The following is a 13,954-nucleotide window of genomic DNA, read 5'->3' on the forward strand; positions in this document are numbered from 1 at the left end:
GGCCGCACTGCGCTGGGGGCCGGATCTCCCCTTCTCGGGGACCGGGCCCGCTGGCCAAGCCCAGTGGTCCGGCCACAGCAGGAGGCTCTCCGCCAGGGCCTCGGCGCCCCTGGGAACGGGTCGGCCTTGGTCCCCGCGAGCTAACCCAGGCGCAGGGCGCGCGGCGGGGGAGCGCGGGGGGTACTGCCTCTCGGGGCCCTGGGGAGGCGGGGCTCACGCGGAGCCCCTCCCGAGCCCGCCCCGCCCCGCCCACGTCATGCCGCTGCCCTTCCTGCGCCTGCGCGGCCGGGCTCCCGGCCCGCTCCTGCCGCCGCGCATCCTCTGCCCGCGCCCGGCTCCCCGCGCCCACCTCCGCGCCCCGCTCGGTCCCCAGCTCCGCACCCCGCTCCGCGCCCGGCCCCGCGCCCCGCGCCCCTCGCGGCGGGCGGCGCGGCCATGAGGCTGCGGGGACGCGATTCCCGCGCCGCCCCCGCCTCCAGCGCGGGGACCAGCGACGCGCGGCGGCTGGCGCCCCCGGGGCGGAACCCTTTCGTACACGAGCTGCGCCTCAGCGCCCTGCAGAAGGCCCAGGTGGGTGCCCGCCGTGTGCCCGACACGCCCCGGGCCCGGGGCTGCGCCGAGGGTCCGGGATGCGCGGCCGGAGGGGGCTGGGAAGGGGACCGCGGGCGCGGCCCAGCCTCGCGGCCCCGGGCCCCAGGACGCGCGATCGCCACACTCCCCTGAGGCCCGCAACCCGCATCCTCGCCGCCCTCGCCCCATCCTCCGGTTCCCGCCGCCGGTGCCCCGAACCTGGCTCCGCATCCCCAGTCCCTAGGTCCCCGCACGCGGCCCTATCCCCCTTTCCCTGATCCCTGGATCCCTGGCCCCTGCACCCCGACCTCAGACCTGCGCGCAGGTCGGCCGCGCCCCGCAGCCCTTGGTCCGGGCTCCCGTTCCCGCTGCGTTCCGGTCCCGCGCGGTACCGGAGCGGCTCCCCCGGATGTGACTTGGTCCCTTGGTGCGCTTGGTGTGTGGGGACCTCGCTGGTCACGTGAGTCATTGCCAGTGGCAGTGTGGTGCGGACTGTGCGGGGTGCCCTGCAGGTAACTGGCGGGAAGACGTCAGCCTCTGCGTTTGCGAGCTGTTCCCGGGGCCCGCGTGGGGCTGGGCTTGCGGCCCGACTCGGTCGTGCACAGCCTGGTCCCCCTGGGCAACAGCGTGCGGGCGCGTCTGCTCCCCACGTTTAGCCTGTTGAGGGGCCCGGCCCTGGCGGAGGGGTGGCCGCTGCAGGACTTGGGGTCCCCACGCTTGTGCCTTCCCTTCGCGTGGCTCCTGGCCTGGAGGGACGCTTCCCCGAGCCGGTGGGGCCTGCGAGCTGGCCTTGCGGACTCTGGTGGTGAGCTGGGTTTGCGCTTCTGTAAGTTGCTCTTCTGACTCCAAAACTGAACGTCGAAGCAGAGAAGTTTCCGGTCTGCAGCGTCTGTGCAGACGGTGGGGACTGTATCTCCGACTGTGACGGAACTCTTTTGGGGGGAGGTTGACGTGTTTTTTAATGTGTAAGGTCATTCATTTGAAACAATATTGGAGTGAGAAGTCTTGAACTCAGTCTAAAGCTGTCATTTTCCAGATGCCTGACTTCCCCTCAGTGCCTTCTTTGGCGCGTTCAGCTGTTGTCGGTGGGAGAAGAAACAGGCAGCGAAGACTGAGGCGAGGGAAGAGCGGATAGGGTGGCGGACCTCCTGGGACGCGAAAGGGCAGGGCTGTGCTCCGCTGGTCCCTGTGCGTGTCAGGAGCAGACACCAGCTCCACTCGCCCGTGTGGTCTGCCGGCACCTCGTCCACTGCCGGGTGCTCTGCCCGGCGTCCGCAGCCCCTTCCTCTGGGCTCCTGAGCAGGTGCGCCCTGTGATCCAGCGGGGCCTTCCTCCCACGGCTCTGCTGCTTAGAGCCCGCTGGGGTGAGTGCCTCCGGGCTGGGGCCCTGACCCCTCATCCCTGCCCGGGCCTGGCTGGTCACCCGGCCTCCCGCTGTTGTCCCCCTGTCTGGCCGCTCTCTCCTGGCCACTCTGCAGCTCCCTCGGGCCCGCGGTGAAACAGCACTTCTGAGAGGGGCCCGCTCCACCCTGGATGGCCCCCCCTGAGCTCCCACCACGCCAGGAGCCTCTGGTCCTGCGGGTGCATGGGGGCCAGGTCTGTCCTGGCCAGGACTCTGTGCTCACTGCCCGCAGGGGAGAGGGGTCCACTGCAGAGAGTCAGCTGGTTGCTGAGAGAATAAACAAGGGGAGGGGACAGACGTCAGCTCCCTCGGGCGGGGTCACGGCGTTGTACGGTTTGGAGCAACTCCTGTGGGCTGTTCTTGCCCGAGCGTCAAGCGAGAATGCAAGAGCGGACCGGGCGGGTGGGTGTCTTCCCCTCCAGAGAGGGAGGGACGCTTTGTGTGTGTGTGCCTTGTTGCAGCGTTTCAGGGGCCGTTTCAGAATCATCTTGGCATCTTTGTAACCAAGTCCTGCTCCTGTTCCGAGGCCTGCAGTGTGAGGCCAAGGGTGTGTAGCCTGAATTTACCCTCCAAGTTCCAAGCCCCGCTCTGTGGAAACATTTTGCTTTTCACCAAAAACACTCTGCAAAGCGTTTCCCCTTTACGTATGCGTTATGGTAGAGTTTCCGCAGAGTGAACTGGCCAAGCCAAGCAAAGAAAGCTGCCTCCCCAAATCAGTAAGTAGATGGAACCTGCAACGTCTGAGACCCCCCAGGGCGCTGAGCTGTGAGCGCAGATGGCCCAGCAAGTGTGCCTGTGTTACCTGCTGGCATTGGCTGTGGGGGAGGGGCTGCCCGTGCCTGGGGGTGAATGGCTGGTCCGTCCGTCTGTCACTTAACTGCACATTTGGTGAGGAGCTTAAGCATCTCTTTGGAGGGAGAACCACACGTTAAGATCAGAGCAGCCGTGACTGGTAGAAACTTAGTGGCAGATCGCAGGGTGCTTTGTTGGTCTGGGAGTCACGCAGGGGTGTTACGTCACTCCGGCCTTTTGGTACTTCCCGTTGGAAGCCGTGGTCATGGGCACATCCCCACTTCAGCTCTGTCACTTCCCCGTTTCTGAATTCACTGTAACCAGTGTCAGTGAGGATTTACTTCCTGGAAAGCAGCCTGGTTTCCCAGACACTTTGGAACCAAGTCCTTGGAGGTGAGGCCACTGTGTGCACCCCTCCCCCGGCCAGTCCGTAGGGAGGTTTACCAGGAGGGGTGACTCTAGGGACAGGCCTGTGCAGTGGCCTGCGTGGAGTGGGCGATGTCTTTCTCCGAGTTGTTATCCGAATGCCCGAGTTCTGATAAAAGGACGGCAGCAAGCGCCCCAATGTCTCAGCCTGGGTCTGTGTTAGGGGTGGCGGCCCTGGAGCAGGGCTTCCAGGCTGCTTCCCGAGGGGGTGCCTGATGGTGGCACTGGTGCATCTGTGCCCAGAGGTCCTGGTGACTCCAGCGTCCTTGCCGCTGGGAGGCAGGGTTGGGGGGGCGCCGTGTCCCCTTACCCAGGTGAGGGGCGCAGGCCCAGGTGCTGTGCTGACCCCGGACCCCGGGCAGTGCGGGCTGGCTCAGCGTGGAGTCTGACCCAGCGGCTTTCTCGGCTAACCCCCCCCCGAGCCTCCTTTAATCCGATTCTGGTTCTCTGGAAGGGCACACGCAGAACTTGACTGTGGTTGATGCTGAGGAGGGAGACGGGGGATTCAAGCTTCTAAGACTTGACTCTTCATTTTTTATGCTTTTCTGTCCCAGAATGGCGACACACACGTCCACATGCATAGTCCTGTCTTACGCCCTCTTTAGTGTCTCAACACTGAGTAAGACACAGTCAGTCTTACTTCCCATTTTATTTTATTTTAATTTTTTTATTGAAGAACAGTCAGTTACAACGTGTCAATGTCTGGTGCACAGCACAACGTCCCGGTCATGCAGATACAGACATACAGTCATTTTCATATTTTTTCATTAAAGGTTATAGCAAGATGCTGAACATAGTTCCCTGTGCTGTACAGAAGAAATATGTGTTTCTTTAACGTATTTTCACATACAGTGGCTAACATTTGTAAATCTCAAACTCCCAAACTTATCCCCTCCCACCCCCTCCCCCGGTAACCACAGGGTTGCTTACTCCGTCTGTGAGTCTGATTCTGTTTTATAGAGGAGTTTGTGTGTCCTTTCATTTTCATTGTTTTGGATTCCACATATGAGCGATCTCATGTGGTATTTTTCTTTCTCTTTCTGGCTTCCTTCACTTAGAATGACGACCTCGGGGTCCGTGCATGTTGCTGCAAACGGCGTTATTCTTTTCCTTTTTATGGCTGAGTAGCCTCCCATTGTGTAAATACACCACAGCTTCTTTACCCGGTCATCTGTCGGTGGACACATAGGTCGGCTACTTCTCATGTTAAAAACGCAGGATTTTGTCCCTGAAGGGAGCGCTGAGCCCCACTGAAGGAGCCGATGCCTGCCCACCCTGCCGTCCACAGGCCCCACCCCAGAGGGCGCCAGGCGGTGGGAAGGTTGGAGGAAGTGCCTGGGGCGCCCCTGCCCGGTGAGTCTCAGCACAGCTTCTGCGAGCCCCTCTCCCTGCCGTCAGACCCAGGGGCTGGAGCCCTGCCGAGTTCTCGTGGGTCTGCCGTGGGTCCGGGTTGGTGTTGCAGTGGAAACCTCCGTTCCAGCTGTGAGTGACTCTGAGATGAGCCCGGAGGAAAGTGTGCACTTGGAAGCATCTTTGAATGTGGTGGCGGGTTTGTCCTTCTAAAGCCCAAGTCACCGCTCAGCCGTCAGTGCCGCGTCTCACATTAGAGCTGATTCGCTTGTTCCTTGGTGTTTTGACCACGTTCCAGCATCGTCAGCTGGGGTGTTGTCAGCGTCGCTAAAGGCCCTGCATGTGGCCGCTGGCCTCCCGGCTTCCGGCTTCGCTGCATTTGGTGATGCTCCTGGACCGTCCTGGGTGGAGCCGCTGGCCTCGCCCTGTGCTCCTGTGAGGGGCCAGCTCAGGTGCGTGGACCTGCGGCCTTTTTCCTCCGGAAAGCCATATTTCCATCTTAGCACTGGAGGAGTGAGTTATTTTCCCTAAAAAGTTAGTTGCCGCCTAAGAACTTTTGAAACAACATCTTTCACAGTCTTCACATTTCAGACCCGGAGAATGGGGCCACGGGCAGGGCTCCCTAAGTGTTCTCGGCCAGGCCCAGCAGGTGAGGGCTGGCGTGTGCCACTCGACGGGGACCTGCTGCTCCTGCTGTGCGCAGCGCCTGCGCACAGCTGTGCCCTAGCCAGCGGGCATGCGGGGGTGGGCCAGGCACTGGACGGCCCACCCCCTCAGGGCGGGGGTCTTTCACACTGGGATCCATTCACTCCCCCAGGCCAGCCCCCCACCGTCTCACACACAGAGCAAGTGACAGAACCCCCCTTTCTATAGCAGTAGACCTTTCTCGCCCATAGGGAGGAGTCATTGGTCACTTTTGTGCCATGTGACTTACCATCCCCACACCCTCCTGCGGTCCCGCAGGCCCCCTCAGCTCAGTCTGTCTCCAGCTGGACTCCTCCCTTTTGCTGCTGTCAGCGCCCACAACCACCCAGCGTGGAGGGGTCTCAGGGTAGTCGGGGCTACTTCTGCCGCCGCCCCACCCTGTGCAGTGGTCTCCCAGCTGCCTGCCCCCCTGCCCCCTTCCAGTCCATCTCAACCGCACCTGTGCTTTCATTCTAAGGAGCAGTCAGATGGATCACCTGCATGCTTCCCCGCTGTGCTCAGGGGAATGACCACCCAGCCAGGGGATAGGCTGCCCCAGGCTGCTCTCCACCCCTGCTCCACCGACCAGCACCAGGGGCCCTGTGTCCCAGCCTGGCCTCACAGTGTAACCGGTGGGTCAGGGGTTCTCTGCAGCTGGGGGCAGAGCTGGGAAGCTCAGGGGGGCTGCCTGCCACTGGAAAGTACAGAATATGCCCAAGGGTCTCCTCGAAGATAAAGGGGGACTCCCACAGCTGGGGGCTGTAGCCAGGATGTGGGTGAGGGGAACTCCTTGCAGTTAGGGGGTGGGGCTAGGATGCTCCCTGGGGCTTCCCACAGATGAGGCCCTGGACCCAGAATTTTGGAGGGGCCCCCAGCCACTGGGGGTGGGGGTTGAGGCAGGATGTTCTGGGGATGCTCCCCTATCTGAGGGTGCCGTGGGGTAGGAGGTGCCCAGAGAGAGGCTGCCTGTAGCTGGAGAGGTTGTCCTGCAGCTGGGAGCCCTGACAGCCCGGGACGGAGTGGGGGAGTGGGGCAGTGGCCTCACAGCCTGGAGCCCAGGACGCCCTCTCTGGCCCCAGGCCTGTCGCTTCCCGAGGATATTTGCTGAAGCGACTGGACGGCAGGAAGCGCTGCTGGTCTTGAATTTCGAGATTCTTTCACTCCAGCCCTGTAGGGAGAGCCCCGGAGACAAGGGATTTCCTTGAGCCGCAGCCAGGGCGGGTCTGGCTTCTGGGCGGGCTCCCAGCTGAGCGAGCGAGGCTGCAGCCGCGGCTGGAGGGCGGGGTCCATGCCTCTCGAGCCTTCACCTCTGGCCCTGGCACTGGCTCAAGTGTTCCCGCAGGTGCCACCTGGCGTGTGTTTGTGGACGCGGGCGGAGGACTGGCCTTCTCCGTGCCTGTCCTGTGCCCGCCCCGCTGCCTCTCACCCCCTCGGCCAGATCTTCTCAGCGACAAGGCTGCGTCGTGCACCGGGTCCTGCCCCTGACGCTGCCCATCCCGCCTCGGTCACTGCCCAAGCCTCTGCGCTGGTCTGTGGAGTTCACAGCCCTGCATCTGTTTTTGCAAGTGGGAGCTTGGTGCCTTGAAAGCTCCGTTCTGCGACGTGTAATTACAGGTGTCCTGGCCCCACAGGTGAGACGCCGGAGGAAGTAGGTCAGGTGTTGCCAAATTTCTGCGCCAACTCCCACCTTTGGATCTGAGCCTGTCTCTGGTGGGACGTCCAGCCAGGAGAGAGAGCTTACGCCTTCCAGCGTTTCCACCCCACCCCCCGACCTGCGGCCCTGAGCTCTCCGGGGTGGGTGGCGGGGCCGCAGGAGGGCCTCCGGCCTGAGGGTCGCTTCATTGCGACCTTCACACCTGGAGGCTGGGGAGCGGCATGTCGGAATCACCAGGACCCCAGGGACAGAGCTCTGGTCTCCAGGCAGAGGGTCCTGAAAACTCCAAGAGGACATTTTATATAAAACTAAGTGTGTGGGAGGGGGGCTGAGGAGGGCCAGGGAGAGTGAACCCTGCCTGGCCCCCTGGCCCACCCACTTCTCCAGGCCCAGACCTGCCCCTGCTTGGAAGTGCGCCCCTCTGCCCCATGCACTTCCTTCCATCTTGACCTACTGTCATGATAGGGACCTTTCTCAGCTGCCCTGGAGATTCTGAGTCCACGTGGCAGGTGGCTCCCGCTGTCCCAAGATGTCTGACGTGTCCCCAAGCCCTCAAGCTGGGACTGAGAGCTCTGCCTGTCCTCCTCGGGGGCCCCGGTGCCTTCTGCTGCATCCACCTGGAAGCCCCCAGCTGCCCCTCTGTGCTGACCACTGACCCTGTGGCTGGTTTTCTGTCTCTACTTGTGGCCCGTGGGCACTGCTGCCCCAGGGACCTGCGCACACCAGCCCTGTGAAACTGGCAGTGCCGAGTGCCGGGGCGGGACACGGGCCCGAGCTGGGCTGGATCAGCTGGTGCAAAGGCTCCAACCTTCCTGGGAGCCCTCGGGCCCTGGCTGAAAGGAGGCAGGCCTGGTGCCGAGGGTCTCGGCGTGCCTGGGCGGTGGGGCGTCAGGATTAGGGTTGCCTTGGACAGGGTGGTCTGACCCCACAAAGAGCCGCACAGGCACAGCGCACACCATCAGCTGAGGTGTGCTGAAAATGGTAACTGTGGTCGTCGAGGAAAATCGCTGTGCGTTGGACTGCAGGACAGAACTGTCAATTCAGCGAATTACTGGAAGACACTCTCATTTTGCAGAAGCCTCCAGATTGGGTGGAAGATGCCAAGATTTGATCTGAAAGCTCTTGGATAGAGATGACGGGGACAATGGGGATGTTGGGGCTGCGGGAGGGTTTGAAAGAAAAAAGCAGCTCTTCTGGAAAAGCTATATTTAATTTTAGATTTGGGTGGGAGAGATAAGAAATAGCTTGTATACAGCAGCGAGCATGGGCTCTGGAAGGAAAGTTTTCCTGAGCGGAGGCACACATTTTCCTAACAGTCTCGGGTGGGTGGGGAGCCTCAGAGGCGATGTAGCCAGGGCCTGAAGTCAGGAAGACATTCACACGTTAGTAAGAAAAAGACAAATCAGTCCAGTGTGAATCTGGGCATGGGGTTTATGCAAATGGACAAATCATACCAAAGAAGCCCAGATACCCCCCAACACAAAACGCTCAGTAGCCGTGACCTGCGCCCCCGGGCCCAGCCGGCCATTTCCACCCTTGCCGTCGGCCTCTTGGATTTCTAGCCACACTCAGGGTTTTGTCTGATCGTGAGGAGGGGACTTTTCTCGAGAGCAGATGTGTGTGTGACAGGTGGAGCTAACAGTGACCGTGCAGAGTGCCAGCCTTGTCTGTTTCACTTTTGCTTTCAAGTGTTTTAACTATTCGAATTACTTGTGCAAACGACTGTTTGTTTCCAATTTGAAAGTAGCATCTGATTAGGGCCGGAAGGTGTTCTGCCTTCTGGGGAGCGGAGGCTCTCTGGGCTGACTGGCTGGGCCTGCACCTGAGATGCCGGGTCCAGGGCTGGTGCTGCTCCTGTGTGGCCGCGAGCTCAGAGGTGTGGCGGCGGCGCTTTTGACGCAGGGCTTGGCAGGGCCGGCTGACGGGGCCCCGGGAGGGTGGCCGTGCCTTCTCCAGTCTCCTTTCTTTAGAAAGCACAGTGAAGCAGGGTGTGCACTTTCCTCTTGCCCCCGCGTCCTGAGGCTCTGCCCCACTTCCTGCCTGTGCAAGGCTGCCCAGGCCTCAGGTGTCACCTTGGCAGTTTTAGGACCTTCTGTTTACTCTGAATCAAGATTCTTAAAAACAGCCGGCTTTGTATTTTTTTTATAAGTAACAGCCAAAAAAGGAAACCGATTTCCTGGGCAAGTTGTTCCTGTCTATCTCACGTGCCTGGAGGTCTCTCTGCAGAGTCCGCGAGTCTTGTGCCTACTCTGCTCCTTGTGGGACAGCTTGGAGGTGACCAGGGCAGCGTCCCAGGCACGCACAAGACCAGCCCCAGAGTCCTGCTCCCTTGATGTCTGGCCCTACCCGTGCTTGGGTCCAGAGATGAGCCCCGTTCGCCCGCCCCAGGCACCAGCTGAGCCGTCTCGGGAGGGCTCCCCCAGGGTCTGCGGAGGGTGAGGGCCGGTGCACCTGTCAGTGCACTTTTCTGTGGCCAAGGTGAGGGAAGGTTCTGGAACCCGCCCTGTAGCAATTTGGGGAAGGACTCTCGCTGGGGAGGTGCAGGCACAGTGAGCGGAGGGAGGCTGGCGGGGAAGTGGGGGTAGGGGTGAGCCCACAGCACGCAGAAAGCTGAGCCCCAGGGGCCACGGGGTCCCCATGCTGCACCTCGGAGGGGAGGGGTCACAGGTTCTGGGTGTTCTGGAGGTGGAGCCAGTAGAAGTTGGTGAGAGACTGAGGTGGCTCCCAAGTGTGTGTCCAAGGGGTGGGCGAGCAGGGTCAGCTCAGGGCCGGTTTGGTCCGGGAGGGCGGGTTGCCAGTCATCCTGCTGCTGGTCCGGAGCCCTGGGCAGGCTGGGTGCACGGAGGGGGCATCATCCCGCCAGGCCCATGCCCGCGCGTGTGCGGGCGCTCACAGAGGGAAGGGGGCTCGGACCTGTCCCCCAGCCCCCGTGCCAGCCCATCTCCTGCTGGCCGCTCCTATGGCCTTGGCTTTGCTCTGATTAGGCTGACCCTGGGGTCGGGCCTCGGTTCCTGCGACCCAGCGCCTTTACTGTGGGGGTTTCCAATCTGGGGCGTGGCCTGCGCCCTGCTCCCCGCCTCCATCAGCGCCATCATCTGGCTCCCCTGCAGCCGGGCCCTGCCAGCACCCGCTCAGCGCAGTCCGGCACACGGTGCCCGCGCTGCCCCCGTGCTCCCTGGGCTGGCAGCACTCCCTTCACTCCAGGCCCCATCTGCACCCCCACACCCGCGAGAGTCCACGTTCCGCGTGCTCACCCTGGGCTGCCATCCCAGAGGGATGCTTGGCTCAGGTTGCAGTCTAAGTGGCTTGGAGATGTGGGTGATGTCAGTCCTGTTTTGTGTCTTATCTTTTGTGCTGACTGTCATCTCGGGCTGTGTTCTCTGTGCCTCATGTAACTTGCAGCTCCTCCCCTGGGTGGCCCCTGGGTCTGTCACGCAGGTGACCTCCAGCGCACCTGTCCCCTGGCGGCATCCCTGGGTGGCATGCAGCTCTGCTGCCACCAGCAACGCTGAGCTCAGCAGCCTCCCCGGGTGCCGTGCCAGTGTGCGCAGCTCCCTGGGGGCGGGGCCTGCCGGCTGCCCCCGTGACCGCACAGGCTTGGGGCGGTTCCCTCCCTCAGGGCAGGGGCTGCGGCTCGGCCCTCAGGGAGCCCAGGAGGCCCAGCCTGAGCTTCGGCTGCCCCTGGACCCCCAAGTGCCTGTGCTCGGCCTCCTTGCGGGCAGGGCTGCTGCACTCTCGGCCACGGGACTGTGGGGCCAGCGCAGCTGACGTCCACCTGCCTTATCGGCTCACCAGCATCCCCTCCGGCCAAGGCTGGTTAATGGTGACCGTGGGCCGACTGAGCAAAGCCCCTTTCTGCTCCCATCCGCGTGGTTGTCAGAAGCTCTGAGAACGAGGTAGCGGCCGAGGTTGTGGCCTCAGCGCGGGCTCCGTCCGTGTGTGTGGCAGGCCCCGCGCGCGCTGACTCTTTCCGCACGAAGGAGGGAGGGAGCTCCCGCCCGTCTGTCTGTGGGCGCCCCTCCTGTTCCTTTGGAGCAGTGGTGGCCATGTCCCGTGACTGAAGCGCTGGCGCTGGAGCGCGCCTTCAGCGGAGTCTCCCCTGTGTCCGCCAGCATGGCGCTGATGGCTCAGTGGGTTCCCGGCTGCTGTCACACGGCGGCTGGCACCTCCCCTGTGCTGTGCTGGCTGCACGTGCTGAGTCAGCACCCAGCATGGCTGGCTGAGGTCCCTCCATCTGGCGTCGCTCTGGGGAGGGCGAGGTGGCCCAGCCTGGCACAGCCACTGCGTGGGTGGAGACCGGGGTGACACACACTTCAGAGATCTTGTCTCTGAAGCAGTGCCCTGGGGGTTCCCAGTCGGCTGTGAAACACAAGGCACATGGACCGGCTTGCACGTGGGCGATGCCAGCTCCTTGGTGGCCGGGGCAGGGAAGAGGAGTGACAGCGGGCAGGTCCGAGCCGGGCACTGTCACTGCAGGTGCCCAGTGGGCCTGGTGAGTCCACTGTGAACTGGTGACTGTTTTACACCCAAAACGAGCACTGTCACTTTCACAGTCCTTACCGCAGGAAATTTCAAACACAGGCAAACGCGTTCGCTCGGGCGGCCGTGAGGAGGCGCCGCAGCCGGGGCCGGGGGGCGGCCCCACAGAGCTGCTTCCTCCCGGTCCTCGAGGCTGGAGGCGGAGACCCGGGCGTCACGGGCCGCTTCCTCCCGAGGCTCCTCTCCTGGCGGGCAGACCCCGTGTCCTCCCCGTGCCCCCACACGGCCGTCCCTCCGTGCGTGGCTGTGTCCTGATCTCTTCTCAGAGGGGCCCCAGTCACATGGGATTAGGGCCACCCTACTGGCCTCATTTACCTTGATCTCTTCTTTGAAGACCCCACCTCCCAAAATAGTCACATTCCGAGGTGCTGGGGGTCAGGACTTGAACATATGAGTTTGGGGGACACAGTTCAGCCCCTAACACCAAAGCGGAGAAAAATGTAATGAGCCTCCCACCCCCCTGGCTTCAGCAGTCACCCACTTCGGGCCCCTCTGGGCCCCCCGACACCCCCCGACCAGTGACTCGGAAGCCAAGCCCAGACCTCAGCGTCTCACCCACAGCATCCCGTGTGCACCTGCATCCAGGCAGGAGGCAGTGGCCACCCCGCACCGGCCGTCATCAGCCTTGAAGATGCCAGCTGCCCGCTTCAAGGTGTCCAGTGTGAGGCAGGTCAGCGAGCAGGTGCCCCAGGCACGTCCTGATCAGAGGGTCCCCTTCTAGCTCTGTCTTGGCTGTTTTCCTTGCGGTGCGTGTGGGGCGTCTGTGTCTCCCAGTCTGCCTTCTGCTGACTGTGTCCCAGGCTTCGGTGCTTTCTGGAAGCTGGTGGCTTGGTCTAGAACTGGAGAGATGCCATTTCTGTTGGGTGTCCTGTGGCCCCCACACGCACGGCCATGCAGGCCTGCTGATCTGCGTCTGGGCAGGACCTTCTGTCACCTGAGTGTGCCTGGATGGCGGGTTCTGGAAGCCTGTGCCAGCCCCTCGTGGGCAGGTCTACGGACACAGCCCCTCCACCCCTTGGCTGCCCCGAGGGACAGTCTCACAGGACAGACAGCGTGAAACCTGTTGTGCCCTCGGCCAGTGCCACAACCAGGAGCTGGTTTCCTAGGGCCATCCAAAGGCGGCGGTGAGGCTGGGGCATGTGCCCGTGAGTGCGCGTGTGGATGTGTGCGTGTGCCTGCCATGGGGTCGTGGTGGTGTGCAGTGTGAAGTTCACGTCACGCGTGGACTGTTCTTGTCCGTGTTCCAGTCGCCCCCTCTGCGTGGGGGCCTGAGTCCGGGGACCTTGGCTGTCCCAGTGTTCCAGGGTCACCTCCTACACTTTTACCCCGACCTGGACCTGGAGTCACTTCACTCAGGAGCCCTGGGTCCCATTGGCAGGAAATGCTGACCCGAGCCTGGACAGCTCTGCTGGGGACCCGTCACGAAACGTGCCCGGGGAGGGTGGCTGTGCACCCTGAGACCTGGTTTGACTGGCTGCCCGACGACTCGGATGCGCTGGGGACGTGCATGTCCTGGTGACTTGTGTCAGACCCTCTGACGGGGCAGTATTCGCAGCCAACCCCCTAACCGTTTAAACTGAGCGGCTCAGCAGAGACTCTGGATGCCGCTGCCCATAGGATTGCGTCACAAACCCTCGTGTGGCTCGGGGACCTCCCTGTGTTTGACCTGGCACTTTCGAGGGGACCAGGCTCATGCTGATGTGCAGGACCGAGGCTGTGGGCAGCGTCTCAGGAGGCATTTCAGGAAGCCGGTCCCTCTGGCAGCCTGTGGGTCCCGAAGGTGCGGGCCCTCCAAGCAGCTTCCACAGCCCTCAGGGCACGTGCGCTGGAACCACTGCCTCCCACCCCCTCCCCCAGGCCAGCAGGGCCGACCGACAGGCGTGTGGCTCCGACCACGTTCTGCCTCCACCGACGCCCTCCTCGTCTCATGGGGGCCTGTCTGCTGAGGGTCAGAGGCTCTGTGGTCACTCGCACGTCCTCTCCCTGCCTGCTGCGAAACTCAGAACCCAGGACTGTGTTCTCCCCTGATGCACACCAAGTGGGAGCAGGAATGCATCCCCCGAGGTGCACATGGGGTCACACATGATGTCCCACGTGCAGTGGCCTAGTGCACCCCACCTGCTGACCAGCCTATGGGACCAGCAGGTTGAGCAGTGTACTTGCCCCGGCTCTGGTCACCCACCCCAGACTCGCCATCACCTTCCTGTTGGTCGGGACCGAGTGGGGCGCTGCCTCCCCGGGGCCCACAGGAGCCCCTCTGCAGTCTCGGTTCTCAGAGGCCTGGGGTGGGGCGCGGGAAGCAGGCTCCTGCCTCAGGAACCCCTGGGACCAGCTGTTCTATGCCGTCGTTTGTGGTGGCAGCCATCCTGGTATGTGGCTGCAGGGTAGGGGGTGGTCCGCTAGCATCCGGGAGCGATCTGGGCGTGGTGGGCGCCCGGAGCCTGGGCCATTGCTTCGCCGCACGTCCATTTTGTCTGTGGCACAGGCTCGGCTTCAGGGTCTGCTTATGGGAACACGCAGGAAACTCTCCGGTGACG

The 13,954-nt window shown here is 62.8% G+C and overlaps 1 protein-coding gene across 1 annotated transcript in view; it reads left to right on the forward strand.

The window, feature by feature from the left end:
• The first annotated feature begins 290 nt into the window (after positions 1 to 290).
• LPCAT1 (lysophosphatidylcholine acyltransferase 1) overlaps positions 291 to 13,954 on the forward strand; it is a 43,031-nt gene continuing 29,367 nt past the window's right edge. The window contains exon 1 of the mRNA XM_072958892.1: positions 291 to 570. Within this exon, the coding sequence (XP_072814993.1) occupies positions 436 to 570 (135 nt within the window). The 5' untranslated portion in view covers positions 291 to 435. The remainder of the gene's footprint in view (positions 571 to 13,954) is intronic.

This window comes from Vicugna pacos, chromosome 3 (genome assembly GCF_048564905.1).
Source record: "Vicugna pacos chromosome 3, VicPac4, whole genome shotgun sequence".
Lineage (NCBI taxonomy): Eukaryota > Metazoa > Chordata > Mammalia > Artiodactyla > Camelidae > Vicugna > Vicugna pacos.